The following is a 21,005-nucleotide window of genomic DNA, read 5'->3' on the forward strand; positions in this document are numbered from 1 at the left end:
TGACATATTTAATTAAGCCTTTTTTTGTAGGCAGCAAATGCCTGTCAAAAAAACATTTCCTCTTCATGCTGACAAGGAGTTACATTAGCCATCCTTTGTTAGCTGTAATAAAAGCTATCGACCGTTCTTCAGGCTCTACTGCGACTTCCACGTGTTTGTGAGGTCTTCCGGAGACATCTGTCATTGCGAAACGCTGCTCTTCACGAGTTCTCTCTTGCACTTGCACGCATTTTTTGTAAGATTGATCAGAAACATTTGAGTCTTTGTTTCCTCACACTTTGTAGGAAATCACGCACCACCTTCGATACAAGTGATGTACGCAAGAAGTTTGGACCCATCATCATTGACTACGCCAAGGTCTGTGTCCGTCCGTCTGTCGTCCGTCCATTTGAATTGTAGCCTTCTTGGTATTGTAATATGTTTAACAGGACAAATGTTCTGATAATGCATAACTTTCCTTCTTTTTCTGATTTGAGGGCTTTTTAGTTTATAAGGATACTAAAAGAAAACATTAGGCTGAGTAAAGTTGGATTGGGTGAAAGCAGATATGAAATCGCAAGTCTGGTAGGGAGCAGGGGCCTGATATGCAGGAGACAGCTTGGAAACAAGATTGATATTTCCAAATGCCCAGAATCAATTCATACAATGTTGCAGATTGTGACTGACTGGCCAGTTAATTAATAAATAGCAGTGACAATTCACTTCGAAATAAAATTTAACCTAGCAACACTGTGCTTGAAGCAAACGTTCGTGCCCATTTTGGGTATGTGTGCACTCACAAAAGCATTGCACAATACTCTTTGCTACAGAAGCTATTTCTCCAGTGTTCCATTGCTGCTTTCTTGACTTCATTCTTGGTGCTGCTTCTGGTACTTCAGGTGCAGTCCAAGGTGACCTTGAAGTACGATTCATGGCACAAAGAGGTGCTTGGCAAGTTCGGCCAGCTCCTTGGCAACGACATGGCCCAGTTCCACACCACTGTCTCCAAGGTGAGCTTTGCTTACCTGTCTTGTCGCAGCCTCTCTTTTCTCGCTTATGAGTGATTGCTGGCATAGATTCAAAAGAACAAGATAGCTAGACAATGGTAGCCATTTATTGCTCAAAATGTATCCTTAAATTTTGTGCCATTTTTCTGCACAGTGAGCTCTTGAAGGCACTCATTGCATGCCAAAGTTGTACTGGTTTTGAGCGTGGCTATGTCTGTTATTTCGTGTGTATTAGTCGTAGGAAGTCATGCATGTATCGGGGGTCTTGGGCAGGATCTAGGCTTCCAGCAATCCAGAGATGCTCAACAGGCAAGCAGTGTTTGGCCGGGTTGAACGCCGTTCAAATTCTGTGCAAGACCTTTGTGCAGTGATCTCGTAAATGTTGCTCACTGTCCCGTTTCCTGCAGTCGCGAAGCGAGCTGGAGCAACAGTCCATCGACACAGCGAGCACATCAGACGCGGTGTCCTTCATCACCTATGTCCAGTCGCTGAAGCGCAAGATGAAGTCTTGGGAACAACAGGTTGAGGTAAGTCATAGGATAGAATGTGTTAGTCATCCTGGGGTTGTGTTATGTAATCGTTCCTTCCTTTTAGAATCTATGCATATTTCACTATATGTTGGGAGAAGGGGTGGATACTGTTGATAATGAAGCCTTGCTGTTTCGCCACTCAATGATGAAGGGCCCCCAGAAGCATAGATAATGAGAAGCATGCTTACATTGCGCAGTCCCAGGAGTTCATTCATGTGGTTATGCTGGAGATAAGAACTGCGCCTAACTGTGTAAAACTGTGCCCTCTCCACTCCGCTTCTTATTTGTTAATTTTTAAAAAAAATTTTGTGCTGCAGCTGTACAAGGAGGGCCAACGCATCCTGGAGCGGCAGCGCTTCCAGTTCCCCAACTGGTGGCTGCACGTGGACAACGTGGAGGGCGAGTGGTCGGCCTTCACCGAGATGATGCGCCGCAAGGACACGGCCATCTCCTCCCAGGTGGCCAGCTTGCAGATGAAGGTGGTGGCCGAGGACCGGGCCGTCGAGGCCCGCACCGCCGACTTCCTCGCCGACTGGGAGAAGAGCAAGCCCGTCCAGGGATCCCTCAAGCCCTCGGAGGCCACCAGCCAGCTGGCCATCTTCGAGTCCAAGTTCAGCCGCCTCAAGGAGGACCGCGAGAACCTGGTCAAGGCCAAGGAGGCCCTCGAACTGCAGGAGCCCGGTAAGCTTCCCGCCCCTTTGCTTATCACTCTGTCGGGTTGCGTACGAGGGATTGTTGGCCAGCTGCCTGCTCCTTAAGTTCATACTACGTGGCACCTGTGGTTAAAAGGCCATTGCCATGGCCATGAGTACTTACTGCGGTAGCGCGCAGGGGCTATGGCATCGCTCTTTTGAGCTTGAGGTCGCAGGCTCAACCCCAGCAGCATTCCAAAGGGGGTGGAATGCAAAAATGTCCTTGTATTATAAACACCTCTTAACTCTAAGCTGTAAAACCAAAAAAATATAATGGAATTAAGCGGAGTTTCAAAACGAAATCAGCATAATAAACGCCCACTGGCTGCACATTGACCACGTGGAGCCTTTCCAAAATGCTGCCAGTAATATTCTCAGTTGCTTTCACGTGCACCAGCACCGGACGCATCGGCATCCACGGGCAACAGCGTTACTGGTACTGTATCAAGACAGTGTGGTTGGTACAGAGTCACAACAATCGATCCTAAGGCGATATTTGAAGCCAGTCTTCCGACCATAACTGGTCCCTGACATCCAGAAAGCTGGCAGAGGCTACTTTCTGCATTGTAATGAGTTCTGGACACTTTCACTTCAAAAACTGAAACTAAACTGCAGAACAGTGCAATTGTCTCGGCTTAGCTGCCATCCACGAGTGATGCACCATTTGCGGCTCACCGTCGCGTGAGCATGAAGTGAGCATCCTTACCAAGCCGCTATCTTGCTGAAGCACTGTGGGCTCGCATTCTGGCTTTAGGGCACCACATGCTGGCTTTATTTATTTATTCAAAAGAACCTTACAGGCCCTATGGAAGGGCATGAAGTAAGGGGGGCACATTAAACAGTAAAAGGTATAAAAAGTACAAATTTCCAATAGGAACAGTGCTATCAAAAGATTACCATGTTACACAATATTGAAGGCACTAGGAATACACTTTGGGCTAATCCACCTGCTTAAATGCTGATAATCATGCTGAAGGTCACGATTAATGTGCCACGACCATATTGATGCATCACTGAAAGCATCCTAAATGAGAGGGAGGGAAAAAAGTATTCGACTCCCAGCTCACTGCTGCTGTGCAAGGTCACAGTGAAGTGCCAGCAAGCAGCTGAGCAAGTACGGCGAGCAGTGATTGACAAAAAAAAAGGGGGTAAAGATAAGCGGGGAGTGCGGCTCGGTATCTGCCTTGGACAACAAGCTGCCACCGCACGAAATGCAATTGCATGCGATGCTGCCACTGCTGCCCCGTTACCCTCTCCTTGGGATTTTCTAAGTAGACATTTCAAGATATCTGGAGTTTGGTGCAAGAAGGTTTTGAGATAAGGAGTGAAAAACACGTGGATGGATGCCGTGGCTGGAAAAATATTGACTTAACTGTTATTTCGAGATACCAGAATTCGAGTTAACCGTTTGCCTCCAGAATTTTCGAAAGAGCATTCCCAAATTACCTATGTTCTTAGTGCTCTATGGAATCGGCACAATAAATACACGCAAGAAATGCATTCAAAACAATATATTTTACTGGAAAACGTACAGAGAAAAATTTATTTAGGTGTAGGAGAAACCTGGCTTCTCCACACGTTGCTGCCACCATCTTCCTTGTCAGTAATGTTAAAAATGCTTCAACCAAGTTTTTATGAAAGAAATGCATTCAAGAGGATATTTTTTATTGGAGAGTACACACCCCAAAAATTTAAGTGTAGGAGATAGCTGGTTTCTCTGCATGCCACCACTAACATTTTCTTTGTCAATAATGTCAAAAACGTTTCTGCCAAGTATTTGATGGAATTGTAGTGCCATCTGCACATAAGAGAGAGAACTAGATGCGTGAACATGCTCAAATCGCCTTTGGTCAGAGAAATTGGGACTGGGACTTGTTGCCGTGGGCAAGCCCAGCTTTTTCTATGGTAGAGGGCGTGCAAAATGTGTGGACATGCTGAGCTCATCTACTGGAGGTAAAGAGTTAGTTAATGAGGGGTTTACTACGTCCTTGAATCGGCGCTAGCGTCTGCATTCATCTTGGGTGCCGCCTCCACTGTGGTCTTTTTGTCCCCCTCGCCTTCTCCAGGCGTAGTCTCTCCCGGTGACGAGCGGCTCCACGTGGCCCTGGAAGAGCTGCAGGACCTGAAGGGCGTGTGGTCTGAGCTGGCCAAGATCTGGGACCAGATCGACCAGATGAAGGAGCAGCCCTGGCTGTCGGTGCAAGCACGCAAGGTGCGCGCGCCTCTCTTTTTTTCCCGGGTGTTGAGAGCTTCGCGAATGCACAACGTGCGCTCGTGTGAGTTGTTAGTGGCATTGCTTCTTGCAAATGCCACGAAGGATTGAGAGCACGGGTGTGCGAATTGTACTTTTCGAGACTGAATCGAATACGAATGGAATAGTGTCGGAAGTGCATTGAACTAAATATCGAGTACCTTTCGAATAGATTTTGAGTAATGAACAGCCGTTCTTACCGTTAATAGAAAACGGTCTTCACATCCTGGTACATTCGCGTTGGGAAGTTTCTGCTGTCACGTTACGCATTATGAAACATGGTTTATTAAAAGCATACATGGAGCATTATTATCAACTGAGGAGTTTATTCGCGTAATCTGGACTCATTGATCAAGGCAAATGGTGGTGGTTTAGCTGGAAAAGTATGGCTTCCTGAGCAACATAGCGTGCTCTACGACGAAACTTCTCTTACTTTATGTCTACTATGGCCGCAGGGATAAGTTTATTGCATACTTTTGCTGCAGTTTTATGCTTGAGCGTGCATGGTAGGCAATTTGAAATATTAGAAAACTACCCGCTGCGGTTGCTTGATGGCTGTTGTGTTGGGCTGCTAAGCACGAGGTCGTGGGATCGAATCCCGGCCATGGTGGCTGCATTTCGATGGGGGCGAAATGGGAAACACCTGTGTACTTTGATTTAGGTGCACGTTAAGGAACCCCAGGTGGTCCAAATTTCCGGAGTCCCCCACTACGGTGTGCCTCATAATCAGATCGTGGTTTTGACACGTAAAACTCCATAAAAAAATCATAAAAAATAAACAGTAGGTATTGGAAAACTATTCATATTTATGGATAGGGACCATTCAATTCGAAGACCAAATCAAATAGGGCATTATTTGATTCTATAATTGAATGTTTGGATATTTGCATACCCCTAATTAGGGGCACTGGTGTTGAGCGAAATTGCCTCTTTTGTGAGTGTGTTACTATGCCAACACTTTATTTTGTTTACACCAGTTCTTGCGAAAGCCAACATAAATTTTACCATATCATTTTGTCACCTTGACATCAAACAATGTCTGTCATACATGCTTCGAATGCCACAGAATGTCTGAATGTGGGAGACACCGTGAACGTGGGAATGTTCCATGTAGCGTTTCAGCTTTATCGATTTGTTTGTCAGTGAAACCTGTTTTTGTGTTACTTGAACAGAGGCTAAAGGAAAATATTAAGTCGAGCTAGATCAGTAGTGTTTGTCTAGAAGCTTGTCATTGTTTTCTGTGTGTTGATATGTCGCTTTGTTGCGTATAAAATTGCCACTGAAAGTCCCGCTGTTGCTGTGTTCACTTGTGAGGTCCACTTTCTCACAGTCTGCTGTGTCATATCCTTTTTCTTTTCATGTTCAGCTGCGCCAACAACTGGATGGCCTGCTGAATCAGCTGAAGGAGCTGCCAGCACGCCTGCGGCAGTATGCCTCGTACGAGTACGTCAAGAAGGTGCTCATGGGATACACAAAGGTTTGTGCTTGTCATTAAGACCTTTACTATTTTTTTTACTTAGTGTAGATGGCTTTCTGGCTCGAATTGACAGCCTAAGAGCTGTGATCTTACAGGTGATTGCGTTGGTTTTACGTGCCTGTCATTTTCCATAAACTTGATGAATTTGGCCTTGTCTTGCGATTTTACAAACGTTGTGTCAAGTGTTACCAAAAATGAAATCTTGTTTGTGAAAAGTTTTATGATGCTGAAACGAGGTAAGAGGGATACTGGCTTGAGCCGAATTCATGCTGGCAAGCTCCTGAAGCAGGCGAAATCGTCAGGAATAGCTGAGTCACTGAACAAGTCTGTTATATAAAAACACTGCGTTATGTCAGTCTTTGCTGTTAGAAGTACGTTGCTGTTGCTTGGGGGCTACATCTAAAGGCAAATCATTAACAAAGGCCGTATCTATTCCTAAAAAGGCATGTAATTGGTGCAAGCTTTAAAGAAAACATTTTGAAATTAACAAGTAGGCAGGTATGGTTTTAGGACTTGACCCTAATGCAGGTGAATGAAGTTGTGTTAAGAAAATCAAGCACGGCAGACCCAAATGCCCCAGTGTATTAACTCGCTTTGAGCTTTTGATACATATATTCGTGCTGCAGCCCGAGTGGTGTGTCCGGTAGCCTGATGTGTAAAATAAATCTTTGCCACTTCTTCCTGCCCATCCTGCAGCAAAACGAAAAACACACTCGCCGCAAAACGCTGTGTCAGCTGGCAAAGAGGTTAAAATGAGGGATGCTGTATTTAGTGCGGTGCCATTTGTGTAGCCTTGTGCACAATGGTTTGTCTGTAGCCATTGGCATTCTGCCGGTGAGCATGGTACTTCTAATTCAATTCTAGGTCATGATAGTTTCACTCCAATGGAGCACAAATGCACAAGATATTTGTGTGTTTATATTTGGGTTAGTGCTAAAGAATCCTAGGCAGTCATCATTAGCCTAAGTCCTCCATTACAGTGTCTATCGTAGCCCTCTTGCTTCTAAGACGCTGCACTTTGTCAGTCAATTGACGGATCGGTTAGTCGGTCATGGTCAAGTAATGGTTGGGTGATGGTCATGTTCAACTAGTCGTCAGGGTCAAGGACGGTCAAGTAGGGCACAGCGAGTCTGTCCAGTCAGTAGGCACATTTTTCGCCACTGGCAGGTGAACCTGCTCATTGTAGAGCTGAAGTCGGATGCCCTCAAGGAGCGTCACTGGAAGCAGCTGATGCGTCAGCTCCGTGTCAGCTGGGTCCTCTCCGAGCTGACCCTGGGCCTGGTGTGGGACATCGACCTACAGCGCAACGAGGCCATCGTCAAGGACGTCATCCTGGTGGCGCAGGGCGAGATGGCCCTCGAGGAGTTCCTCAAGCAGGTATACCGTGGTCCCGTGATGTCTCTCAGCCGTCCCCCTGATATGCATACCTGGTCCGATTTGGGGTCAACCGGCAGTCGCATCCCAATGGGGGGTGGGGGGGTTCAGTGCAGCTGGAGGCTGTAATGAAAGAGGAAATCAGTTCTGCGAGGTGAAGGAACTTTCGTGAAAGGGAATAATTGGGATCCATCCGAAAGTAGCACAAAGATACTAGAAAACCCATGCAAATTTCTCAAAAAGAAACCTTAGCAGAAAATGACAAAGCTTGGCTGTAATTTACTTTCCAGATCATGATGTGTGCTTCCTTCACTTCATTTTATTTTGTTGCTGTTGTTGTTTTCTTGTGGCACCCCATTTTTGTCTTGTAAAACACCTGGCTGTGACATCAGTAAAGTTAGGTGTATGCTTTGCCGCCAGTTTGATCTATAATTGTGCATTTAATAAGCCGGTGGCTCGTACTATGCCGCTGGTGCAGGTGCGCGAAGCCTGGCAAAACTATGAGCTGGACCTGGTCAACTATCAGAATAAGTGCCGGCTCATCCGCGGCTGGGATGACCTCTTCAACAAGGTCAAGGAGCACATCAACTCGGTCGCTGCCATGAAGCTGTCGCCCTACTACAAGGCAAGTTCTTCGCTCTAATGCACAGTGCTTTGGCATTTGTTGCCATTTATTGTCACATTCTTAATGAGCAGACTGTTTTTAAACTTGTGGCTCAGTTATTTTTTAGCAGCTACTATGCCCAATATATGAAAGGACAGATGACGTAGCTGTGATGGATGCTTCTGTTAACAAGCCATTTGTCAGTCTTGTGTTTACCATGTGTTTCCTGGTGGCTTTACCTAACGAAATGAACCACTTCTTCAGTTGGACTGCGATTGTGTGAAATAAAAAACTAAGCGGCTTATGTTGAAGCTTGCCAAGATAATGTCTTAAGTGCCTGCGTTAAAGGCCTTGTAACGAAATTATTGGCTGCGTAAAAAGCCCAGTTTCAGATAGAGCAGTCTCTGTGCAGGATTATGTGTTTTAAACAAAGTTCATACTATTAATAATATAACTGCTTATAGTGCAGGACTGACTATAACATGTTTTTTCTCACTCCTGTTCACTACAGGTGCGTGAATAGAAAAATTTTCTCATACGAATTGAATACAAATACTTTGCTTGCAATATTGAATAATGATATCCGCATTCTTTTATTAGCAAGCTTGGTTATTTTATCATGTTAGACCATTGCAGTTACATTGTAAATAGTAAAAAATTAGAGCAGTAAGCTGTTGTATGAAGAAATTGTGTATTTGGCTCACTTTAACTTGGAAAATTTAGTAATTCCCACTAGTGGTCTGTTCTTGCCAGCTTGTGCCTTATGTACAGCATCAAATGCCTGTCAATTCAGAGGCATTTGACCCTGTGCCAGCTGTCACTCATCGCATTTGCTGTCAAGCAATAAGCCCGGATCGGGGGTGGCCGTTGCAAAAGAGTGCACCGTCGCACCGTCGCTGTCCGCAAACCTTTGCCCCTTGCTACTGAGGGGCTGGCTTTTCCGCAAAGCTTTGACGTCCAGTGGCTAAACATGCGTTGCAGGCAAAATTTCGCCAACAGCACGAAGTTCAGCTCAAAATGACATACTTATTCTTAGGTTAGGTATAAACAAACGCTACGAACCATGTTTTCTCCCGCACAACCAGCAATATATTCTATCTGTTTCGAATATTTGTATACAATTGAATATTGGAAAATTTTCTAATACCCACTTTTCGAATGGAATACGAGTATTAAAAATATATTCGAAATTTTTGAATATTCGCGCACCCCTGCTGTTTACCTTCCCGTAGAACTCCACATATATGTATACCGCTTATAGTGCAGCCGTGTGAGAAGAAATAGCAGCTATACTGGGGTTTCCAGAAAATCCCACCAACAAGCGAGGCAGCAAGCATGCTTCTCAACTAAGTGCGTCTATCGAGAGGAGGGCCTTGGAATAGCGACGAAGCCAATGTGAAGGAGAAAGTCATGCTGAGCGAATGAACGATGAACAGGGGGAGAAATCACGCCCCAATGGTGGCGCATTGTATGTGACGGGGTAGTAGGCACAATGTGGAGGCACAGAGGCTGCTGAGGTGACGAAGAAGCCTCTGCTCAGGCCACTTGTCAGCGTTGCACGCTTCACATTCAACGCTTGCGTGTTGCCGCTTGTATATGGAAAGTGGTCACTTGTGGATTTATCAGACGCAGACGAGGTCTCAAAAAGTATGCGAATAGTTGGGCAGGCCGGAAAAATGAGATTTCTACAGTACATAGGCACTGCAGAAAAGATTTTTATGGGATACTGGTCTTTGTTGTGCGTCATTGAAGTACCTGTTCAGAATTTCGTGGCAGTCGAGGATGTTGGTGGGTGCAACCTTGACTCCACAACGCTGTTGGTATAGGCTGTGTTCTGCAAATTAGGTTCTGAGCTTTATGTTCGCACGTGAGCGTTCGCAGTATTTGCCGGCTGATCGCTTGCGAACTCAAACTGCGCTTCATGCACTCATTGCCGTGCGGTTCATCTCTCGTCCGATATCCATATACAGGTGCATAGATATCGTAATTCCCAGTGGCATCATAAAATCCTCAGCAGTATCAGATCTAGCACCACTTTTGACAGATGGAGATCAAGAAATGCGAGTGCCGCCTTTAAAACATTTGGGATGCCTTTGGCCTTTTGGACCTCTGGACGACAATCGGTGCGCTTACGTCGATGATGCAGGAGTTTGAGGAAGACGCCCTGGCCTGGGAGGAGAAGCTGAACCGCATCAATGCCCTGTTTGACGTCTGGATCGACGTGCAACGACGCTGGGTCTACCTGGAGGGCATCTTCTCGGGCAGCGCAGACATCCAGACACTGCTGCCCATGGAGACCTCTCGTTTCACAAGGTGTGCCAGTAAAACCATTTCTAAATTGCGATACTTGACGCAAGGCAGAAACATGCTGTGCTGATTGCTTTACTTGTGGATGCCATATTTGCAAAAAGTACAACGCTTGCGTGTGTTTCTTGTGTCTGAAGAGCCTTTAAATATTGTGGCAGTTCGGTGACCTAACAACACATAATGCAGGTATAGCTGCAAGCTTATACAATAGGCCTATTTGACTTAGTGCACTTTGTGAAACCCCCTCCACAAGATGAAGTGCACATTGATCGTCTGTGTAGACATTTACTGTGGTGACTGATTATGCCTCGATCCACACTTAAATGTTTGAACCGAACTGCCATGCCTTGTCTCGAGGTTTCTATGCAAGCACACTGATGCAGCTATTTGCATAGATAAGGTTGCATGGATGTGCAGTGTGATGGCAAATGTGGGCCCTGTTGATTGGATCTTGTCTTCTGTTCTTGGTACATTGTCTCGTGCCCTACTTTTTTCCCCCCCTCCTGCCGTACAGCATCAGCTCGGAGTTTCTGACCCTGATGAAGAAAGTGAGCAAGAGCCCCCTGGTGCTGGACGTGCTCAACATTCAGGGGGTGCAGCGCTCCCTCGAGCGACTCGCTGACCTGCTCGGCAAGATCCAGAAGGCCCTTGGAGAGTACCTGGAGCGGGAACGATCATCATTCCCCAGGTAAAAAGAAAAGCGAGGCCGTTGCACTGGCTCCGATGACACTGGCAACTAGCAGTGCATTCTGCTGATGAAATGTGGCCGAAATGTTCCCCTTTTGTTGTGTTTTTTTTCATTTGTCATTATTTTATTAGCAACTGTCCTGCTGATTGGGTCTTCCTGGTGTGAACTGTGGTACTATGTGATGCGAAGCAATGACAAAAAGTAAGAGTGGTGGTTAATCACTACGGAATTCAGGTTCTGCTTGTCGTCATCTGCTCTAATTCAAATTAACATAGTTATGCAACTTGCAAGGGTGAAGACTTCGGAATGAACAATGTCAAGTTTTGATACATTAATCAATAAATTAATATAATTAGGTGTTGCGTCGGCAATGGTATGTTTGCAACCAAGAACTGGCGGGAACATGTAATCTTGTATCGCTGACGCGGGGAATCCATTCTGTGTTTAGTTCTGCCATGCTGCAGACAAGTGGTCTGTGTGTTGCACATGGCATTGCAGGCGGGCACAGCAGTAGGTAAGTTACAATAAACGTCTTAATATTTCTGTACCACAGACCTACGTAGGCACATTCTTCCATGTATGAGGAATTGAGGGACTTCATTTGGATAAGTGACCTCAAAAAGGCCACTTGGCGCCATTAAAGGTTGATTCTACATTCAGTATTGAGTGAACTCGCTGAAACCTTGCACGATGTCAATAAATTATGGTGCCAGGTTAGCCGTGTTCACGCAACACTGGCGTTTCATTGGGTGTTCAGCTTCTCAGCCCGATTCTTGGCGAGGGGCCGAATATCCTGTGGAAATCCTGACTCCACCCTGCCCATGCAGGTTCTACTTTGTGGGCGACGAGGACTTGCTGGAGATCATCGGCAACAGCAAGAACATCCCACGGCTGCAGAAGCACTTCAAAAAGATGTTTGCAGGTGTGGCGGCCATCGTCCTCAATGAGGACAACACCCTGGTCACGGGACTGTCCTCTAAGGAGGGAGAAGAGGTGCGTCCTCCTTGCTTTGCGTGCAAAGTTCACGCCCATCCTATAGTTGATGGCAACCCTAAGAATGCAATGGGGAGCATACCACCGTCAAACTCGTGGGACTTTGTGTGGATGTACCAGACAATCGCGTTTGCATATTTCTGTGATGTCGTGGTGGTAATTGGCTTCTTTCAATTCAGTAAGGGTGTGCAAAATTTGAAGGTTTCGAATAACAACTTGAATAGTGTCCTATTCAATTTGGTCTCTGAATGGTATAGTCGCCATCCGTAAACACGAAAATTGTTCGGACACTTTTCGAACATTTCAAACACTTTTCGAACATCCATTGGTTCGACTATGGTTAAGGGGGGACTTTTCTCGAAAAAACATTTTCTAAATATTTGTACTAGACATTGGAAAATCCACCCACGTACAGAGCATTACAAGCAGATTTCAGATATGTCATTAGTTTCTGCATAGCCACTATATTTCTTGAGTTATCTCCTACGCAATGGCAAAATCAAGTGATTTTGTGGGCACATTATTGTGTAGTGAATTTCTGCAAAAAGCTTCATGCTGTAGTTTATTTGGCTCTTTGTAGACTGCTAAGTGCCCTTATCTATCAAACTGCATCTACAATTACTGCAACTAAAAAAAAGAAAGATTAAGACACTATAACTAATTTTTTTCACAATCACATGAAAATAATCTTGTACTTTTATAATTGTCTTACAGTAACGAAATTTCGCATACATACTCTTGAAGATATGTAGTGCTGATACCTACTTGAAATTGCAATGTTTCCCAGCAGTAGTTGCGTACAAGGTTGTTTCAGAGAATCGATAAAAAAAAATTTGTTGGAATTCTCTAATCTTTTTGCATAGTTGAAGTAATTGTACAAGCTGTTTGGCTAGGTATCGGTACTTCGTTATCTACAAAGAGCTAAACAAGCTACAGCACGATGCTTCTCATTAAAATTTAGAACATAAAAAAAATTCCCACAAAGATGACTATATTTTGCCATTGTGTGTCACATAACTCAAAACTATAAAGCTAGACAAAAAGTAATGACATATTTAAGTTTTGCATAGAAAACTCTAATTGGCTGAATTTTGAAACCTCTAGTGCAAGTAATAAAAAAAAATTGTCATACAAAAAGAAAGGAGCATCTCAATCCCAACTGGAGGCTCCTGCCAGTGTCCATGCATTTCTATGGGCCCAAGCTTTGGTTGGTTCGATCCTAAAAGCGACTTTTGCCAGATAATTCGGACTTTACCAATCAGCGTGCACGTGCCTGACCCCTATTGTGAGCCCTGTAGAGACACCATTTCTGGCAGCCTCTGCTTTGCCAGAGCTTAGGGGACAGTGAAAGCATTGAACGTAAGCCATTTCCCGCCGAAAAGGATTATTGTTGGCCTGCCCTAGAAAAATTTTCTAGCGATAATGGCAGCTCACAATGTCAGATTGCGATGTCTACTTGATTCTAGTGCACAATTTTTTTTACATTTTTTTCCCCCCAGAAAAATTTAACTGCAAACTGCGTTCATGACGTTCTTATGCTTTGCCGCATAACACGTCGTATTGCGGCGAAGCTGACTTCAGGAAATTAGCCGCCAGTGTGCGACATATATTAGAACCTTGCCCATTTGTCCTGCTAAAAAATCCAGCGTGCATTAGATTTTTACTTCATTTACGAACTTCAATGCTCTCTCTAGGTTAGTTTTGTACTGCGGACACACTGAAAGTGGGTGCGCATTTGATTTGGCAGCATGTTATAATCGAGCTATTGCCAAATTATTCAGCAGTGGGTTCTGTCATATTTTTCTGTATCTTGGTTAATTCGACCCGCCGGATAATTCAAACAATTTTGTTTGTCCTGTCAGGGTCGGATTAACCGAAGTCAACTGTATAAAACATCAGAACATCTGTAGTGGAGCAGGCTACGTTTCTCAGGGAGCCTCGTATAATGTCCAATGTAATGACAAATTTGCTGACGGTATGAATACTAGGATGTGGACACTGTTTATCAACTATTGTGAAAATTGCCACTCATTATTCGAAAACTATTCTAAAAGTACAGTAAACCCTGGCTATAGCGAAGTGAACAGCACAGTGAAAAAATTCAAGATAAGCGGTAATTCGATAAAAGCGACTACTCAATAAAAGCTGAGAAAGTAGTGCTGAAATCGCACAACTCTGCAGATGACTAATACGTGCGTCACACGGCACATTTTGGATCGCACACAAACACAAAGTAGTGCGGCTTGGTTCCTGTGACATGGCCTTGGGCACGCGGAAGGCTGCACGGAGTAACATTTAGCTGTTACATTGCGCACTTCTCCCACGCCGCCACGATTCCATAGCGGCATCACTCACCACTGATAACACAGGGGTGCAGCAGCACGCAGGAAAAGGGTGCGTAGACACCGCGGTGCCAACGGCTCGCGACAGAGAGGGGCGCTTGCTTGATCAGCGTGGAAGGCGATGTGTGCTGTCAGGAGTGTGCGCCCGCTTCTTGTTTGTTGCCACGGCACCGCTCACCGCTTAGAACATGTGGCTGCAGCATGGAAGCGGCACCGAGATGGAGTAGCTGGCAACGGAGAGGGTCGCTCGCTGACTTGGCATTAAAGGCACTGAGCGCCACCATGAAAGTGCCCAGGCTCCTTGCTAGTTTACTCTCAGTGGAGCGGCTTTTCGGTGTGCTTTGAGTAATCTGGTTTAAAATGCGCGTGTTTGGATCGAGACTGGCAGAAATTTTCAATAACGCAATAATTCAAGTGAAGATATATCGTTATGAGGGTTGTGGGGATGCGCGACCCTCGCGCCCCCCCCCTGATGTTTTTCCCGCATAGCGCGTCTCCTGTAGTGCGGCTTCGCCGCACATGCGGCGGTCGGAATGGTACAGGCGCAGTCCGAGAGATGGCGCGAGTGTTGCGCGGCTAACGCCGCGAGGTTACTTGGGCGCCGAAAGGAAGGCGCTTGCTCTCTTTGGGTTCGGGAAGCGAGCATCACGGACGTGCCGCGCGTGCAGCGCCCCTCTTTCCCGGCGGGTCGGCGCGCCGCGGGGACGTCTCCCGCGAGCGCGCGGCGACCCAGGCTTCTGCGAGACCGCCTCACGTGGCCGCCTTCGAACGCGCCACGATTCGCGTGACTATCCACGCGAACGACCAAGCGTTGGGATCCAGCATGGAGCGAACATATTCGCTCGCGAGGACGCGGTGAGTCGGACTTCTAGATTTATCACGCGCCCATCGGCATGTTTTGGTGGATAGCAACCCGGCTAGCAGGCATTGATGTATGAAAGGTGCAATAAATGCCCTTGTGATTGTTTGCACTACTGTGTTGTCGTTCCTTTGTCCCAAGAGTACGGTGTGAGATATCCCACGTCAGATCCCACATCTGGCTGCCCAACGTGGACCTCTTGGGGCATCGGACGATAATTTTAAGTGTTGCTTCGTTCGAGACCTTTGTTTGAACCGAAGCGTAGGCCTAGCGTGAATTTTGATCGCTAGCGTCGGCGGCGTGCTTTCTTGAGCGAGGTGATGGTGGCTGTAGTGTGTTTGAACATGCCAACATGCTAAGCCTTTTCGCAAGTGTTTTCTTTAATGACATTCGTCGGTACGAGAGCCATGTGGTCTGCATCCTGGGAGAGCGAGGCTGAGCGCCCACGGAGCAGTGGCAAGCCTGAAGCGAGTGAGTACGGAAGCCTCGTGGGTGGTCCGAATTTCCTATGTAAATAGCTTCTTCTATCTCTTTGACTCGGATGAAGTCGCGGCTCTGGGAGCCGGGTGGCTGCGGGCCACGGGTGCCACTACGGGCTGACTGGTATTGCGGCCTGGCACCGGGCGCTCCGACACCGTCTGGGACGGTGGGCGCCGTCAACTCGGATGCTGTGTGCACCGAGCGGAGTAGGACCACCTCACAGAGCTGACGTCTCCTCGCGGCTGCCTGTTTTGCGCCCATTGTGGGTGTTGTTTTTGGATGCCGGTTGTTGTCAGGGTAGCGACGCTTTAGGCCTAAGGCTTTACGAAGCTGCCTGTCGCACGTGGAGGGACACAACCTGGTAGACCGTGGCGTTGAGGTGTTGCACTTTGCTTACCTCATTCTAGTTAGCCTCGCACGAATTGAAATTACTCGTTCGACTCAAGAAAGCGAGCTTCGTTCACGTGAACTTAGCATCTGAGTATAGCTGCCCGATCTTTTGCTAGCCGAGTTGAACATCGTACCACGTGGGCGATGCGCATGCAGACTTCCTCTCCCTTGCACTACTTTAGTGTTTGCCGAGTGTGTTGAGTTTACACAGTGTGATTGGAGTCACCCCTGGTTTGCCGTTGCCTTCACATCGTCTGCGCTGCTGCCCCGGACTACGATCGAGCCACCCCCGGGCGATGGTGCACGATGCTGTGGCCAGTTCGGCGCGACGACTTCGGCGGCGGACAAAAGAGCCGGCGGTCACCGACAGCTACTGCGGCTCCCGCCAGCAGGGCGAGTCGGCGCGAGCGACGCTTGCTCGTACCGACTACTGCGTCGTCGTCTCCGGAGTCCTGGCTTGGGATTGTGCCGTCGAGGCTGCAAAGCTGCTGCTGTGACCGGCGGATGCCAGCGGTGCACCCAGGGACAATGTCGGCTCGCATGCTATGGACAGCGTGTGGACATTTCTTCGGCGCGGCCACTGTTACATGTACCACCTTGTCGCGAAGCGCGCGTTGATGTGAGACCGAGTGACATGTTTCGCCGGAATATGTAGTGATTTAAGGTTGGGGGGATGTGGGGATGCGCGACCCTCGCGCCCCCCCCCCCCTGATGTTTTTCCCGCATAGCGCGTCTCCTGTAGTGCGGCTTCGCCGCACATGCGGCGGTCGGAATGGTACAGGCGCAGTCCGAGAGATGGCGCGAGTGTTGCGCGGCTAACGCCGCGAGGTTACTTGGGCGCCGAAAGGAAGGCGCTTGCTCTCTTTGGGTTCGGGAAGCGAGCATCACGAACGTGCCGCGCGTGCAGCGCCCCTCTTTCCCGGCGGGTCGGCGCGCCGCGGGGACGTCTCCTGCGAGCGCGCGGCGACCCAGGCTTCTGCGAGACCGCCTCGCGTGGCCGCCTTCGAACGCGCCACGATTCGCATGACTATCCACGCGAACGACCAGGCGTTGGGATCCAGCATGGAGCGAACATATTCGCTCGCGAGGACGCGGTGAGTCGGACTTCTAGATTTATCACGCGCCCATCGGCATGTTTTGGTGGATAGCAACCCGGCTAGCAGGCATTGATGTATGAAAGGTGCAATAAATGCCCTTGTGATTGTTTGCACTACTGTGTTGTCGTTCCTTTGTCCCAAGAGTACGGTGTGAGATATCCCACGTCAGACCCCACAGGGTTTACTGGTATATTTGATATTCAGTCGGTTTGGTTTGCTTCTGGCACTATTCGATTCATATTTGATTCAGTCTCAAGAATTACTATTCACACACCCCTAAATATTAGTCTCTCTGTGCTTTGTTTTGGAAGGCGGAGTCGCAGAGGATGGTTGTCACGCTGTTGTGGGTGGAGCCTGTTCTGAACTTTTCGCTTTTGCCAAGTTTAGTGTTGCATTCGCACGCATCCTGAATCTGTTCCTTTTGAAGATGGATCGTTCGGTTTGGTTTAGAAAGGGGACATCGAGAATGACTAGGACAAAGTGACTGTGCGATTGTCCGTACTTGTTGTGTCGTTTCTGTGCACCAGAAGCATGAGCTCCTTTCTTTTGCTCATATGCGAGCAGATGGTGTTCAGCACACCGGTGTCCATTGCGGAGAACCCCAAGATCAACGAGTGGCTGACCCTGGTGGAGAAGGAGATGCGCGTGACGCTGGCCAAGCGACTGGCGTCGGCCGTGGCCGAGAGCGCGCCCTTCAAGCAGGGCACCATCAAGCAGGAGGAGTACATGGCCTGGACCGACCGATACCAGGTGAGGAAATTGAGGCTCGGGTTGCGAGTGGCACAGATAACACAGGGGAATGCAGCGGACGCAGTACATAACTGCTCGATAACCAGTGGGCAAAAAAAGGGGGATGTCTTAATGTTGGAGCCAATGTTTCAACAAGAAAGCTCATTTTCTTCGGAACAACTGCTTCCTTTAATGGCGTTTGTGGCTGGCAGTTCAAACTAAACTGAATTGTGCAACATATCTGTCGGAATGTCCAGAATTTGTTTACTAGTTCAAAGAAGGAGTAATTGTGGAAATGAGAATACATTAAAGATAGCATAATTATCAGGACCATTTGTAGGACTTGCACGTGCCGTTTACTTTCAATCAGATCACCTTTTTTCATTACCAACTACATTGTGAACTGGGACCTTCTTTTGAGATTCACAGAACAGTGGAGCAGACCTTGCGTTAAAAGTTGACATAGTGTTAAGGGGGGACGTGGCAATAAAAAATTTTTTTTTATTTATGTGAATAAATTGATGAAATTTGGCATGTAGGTATGATTTGTTATGCTGATATCATAACTGAAATCAGTTTTGAGCTATCTATTATAGTTCCTGAGTTAGAACACTTGACATCCTCTAATGGTCATGCCCCAAATTAATTAATTAATTACACATAAGTTTGTCAAGATTTTCATACCAGCATGTTCAAAAAAGCCCATTATGTGCAATAAAGCTATTGGTTTATTTTTTAAATGCCGAAATAAGCACAAAATCTTCTTTTGAACTTTTCTCTGCATGTTTTCTTACTAACGACCTTTGCAAAAAGCTTATTATAAATTTTTTAATGACGTGCAGATGAAAATGGACAGCTTTATTGCACTCATCAATGTTTCACGATCTAAGTGCAAAAGACAGAATGATTCTGTCTTTATTCGTTGTGAAATTGCATTGGGAGAACTGAAAGCAACTGCATAAAAAGTGAAAGCTGAGAAAACGGGGCCCAAAGTTTTATTATCTGGAAACATAAAAATATTTACTTTGGGCACCTAAAACCCGCCTGGAATGTAGTCCTTTGACAGTGAGGACACATTTCCTTTACATTTTGAGATAATTTTTCGCTTCTTTACAGCAGTTTCATGTGCCTTCGTTGCCTCTTTGATACGTCGTGCATCCTTTTTAGCAGCCCGCCGCAAATGATGACTCGGGAACCACGTCGTCGGCAAACTCTCATTCTTTCAAAAGCTGAAATTTCCACTTTGTTGCAGAGGTAGATGACAGCGCATTCAAAACATCCGCTCTTGTCACCGCTCGTTTCGCAGTCTCTTCATTCGTGAGAACTGGAGCTGAAATCCGCAGCTAAATATTTGACGCAAAGTCTGCTCTCGTCGATGTCACATTGCCGTCACGACCACGCGCGGGTGCGCCATCACCATCGCACGCGGGCGCGTCGTCACCACAGCCCACGGTCGCGTTATCGCCACCGCACCCGGTCGCGTCGTCAACACAGCCCACGGTCACGGCACGCGGTCGCGTCGTCAGCGCTGCACGCAGACGCGCTTTCCCAATCACCCGCGTGCGCCGGTTGCACCTAGTCGACGCGGGCAGCGGCATCCGCTTCTGCGGGTAGTTTTCGCCTTCTGTTCCACGCCTTTCGTCGTTTTCCGTACGCGTGGGCCCTTCGGAACTTGGCTCCTTTGGGGCTCATCACGGAACACGCACGTTAGGGTAGTTTGGCTGCCACGATGGGCAAACACAATGAACGGAACGCGCAAGGCGCTACTGCGCCAATGCGCGCGAGTGTGTTTCGCGGGCAATTCAAATGTACAACAGCCAATAGGAGCGCTCCTTGTTCCCCACGTGACTACTGCGCCCAATCACGATGCCGCTTTTACCTCTTTTTCGCTCGCGTTTGCTGGCGTTATTTTTCAGGGGAGAAATACGGCGCTGCGGCTATCTTGAGCTCCGATCTCTCCTCTATACGATGATACCAAGATGGCGGCGCTGTGTCATCAGATAGCCGAGCTATCCGCGGTGCGACGGCACCTTCCGAGGCCCGATTTTTTCGCAATTTTTGATAACGGCGCTCTAGGAAAATGCTGTTTTCTCGATTTCTACCGCGTATATTGTTATAATATTTCACCACGAGGTAAAAGAAGGTCCGAGGATTGCGAAAAAAAATAAATCGGAAAATCGAAAATTTGGACAATTTTGACCACTTCAATTGCCGCGTCCCCCCTTAATCTGTATTGCTCTTTACTGAATACATCATAACCCTGTTGACACAAAGCTGTAAAAAGCAGAACAAGTGTCGAGATAAGGGGAGTTTCAAGATAAGCGAAATCGGGAACATAGAAGCCCACTGGCCGAGCGTAGACCACATGAAGTCTTTCCAAAGTGGCACTGGTAATATTCTTGGTCGCTTTCGCACGCCTCGGCACTCCAGACACATCAGCACATGTGGGCAACAGTGCTACTGGTATTATGCCAGAACAGTGTGCTTGGCACCGAGTCAAGACGCTTCACTTTAATTTAATATTTGAAGCCAGCCATCCGAGGAATTGGCAACTGGTTCAAGGCATCCAAAAGCTGAGGCTGCTAATTTCTGCATTGTGATGAGCTCCAGACAATGCACGTGCCTGTTGTTTCGTGTGTTTTAGTGTCGTCCTAAAATTCGACGCAAATATCTAGGAGCTGTGGAAACCAGCCCGAACCAATGCTTTGTCAAGTTGTCGTGGCAGGCAATCGACGTCTCGGTTCACACAGCGCACTCCTTGCATTTCGGCCTCGTGCGGCACCTTGAATGCGGTCGCTCTCTCTTTCGGTCTCCTGCGCAGAGCCAGATCGTGGTGCTGGCGGCTCAAATCTCCTGGTCGGAGGACGTGGAGGCTGCCCTGCAGACGATGGAGAAGGCCGGTCAGGAAGCCAGCAGCCAGCCCCTGGAGGCCGTGCTGCAGTCCGTGGAGCAGACGCTCAACGTGCTCGCTGACTCCGTCCTCCAGGAGCAGCCGCCCCTCCGGCGCAAGAAGCTCGAGCACCTGGTAAGTTCATGGGAGATGTTGGGAGGAGAGAGTGGTGGTGGTAATGGCATAAGCGGACAGAAATATCTGAGGCGAGGCAAGGCACTGTTCTCTGAGGCCGCGCATGCGGTTGACTGTGGTTGCCAGGTGAAGGACCAGGTGGCGCTAGTGCGGCACCGAGAGAGGAAGGCACAGGTGGCAC

The 21,005-nt window shown here is 47.5% G+C and overlaps 1 protein-coding gene across 3 annotated transcripts in view; it reads left to right on the forward strand.

The window, feature by feature from the left end:
* Dhc64C (dynein heavy chain, cytoplasmic) overlaps positions 1-21,005 on the forward strand; it is a 119,857-nt gene that overhangs the window by 31,706 nt on the left and 67,146 nt on the right. For all 3 annotated transcript variants that reach the window (XM_065445201.1, XM_065445202.1, XM_065445203.1), the window contains 13 exons: positions 285-357; positions 879-989; positions 1,394-1,513; positions 1,834-2,197; positions 4,275-4,420; positions 5,826-5,936; positions 7,104-7,313; positions 7,789-7,935; positions 10,061-10,227; positions 10,736-10,909; positions 11,737-11,902; positions 17,635-17,820; positions 20,621-20,824. In XM_065445201.1, the coding sequence (XP_065301273.1) occupies positions 285-357; positions 879-989; positions 1,394-1,513; positions 1,834-2,197; positions 4,275-4,420; positions 5,826-5,936; positions 7,104-7,313; positions 7,789-7,935; positions 10,061-10,227; positions 10,736-10,909; positions 11,737-11,902; positions 17,635-17,820; positions 20,621-20,824 (2,179 nt within the window). The remainder of the gene's footprint in view (positions 1-284; positions 358-878; positions 990-1,393; positions 1,514-1,833; positions 2,198-4,274; positions 4,421-5,825; positions 5,937-7,103; positions 7,314-7,788; positions 7,936-10,060; positions 10,228-10,735; positions 10,910-11,736; positions 11,903-17,634; positions 17,821-20,620; positions 20,825-21,005) is intronic.

Source organism: Dermacentor albipictus, chromosome 7 (genome assembly GCF_038994185.2).
Source record: "Dermacentor albipictus isolate Rhodes 1998 colony chromosome 7, USDA_Dalb.pri_finalv2, whole genome shotgun sequence".
Lineage (NCBI taxonomy): Eukaryota > Metazoa > Arthropoda > Arachnida > Ixodida > Ixodidae > Dermacentor > Dermacentor albipictus.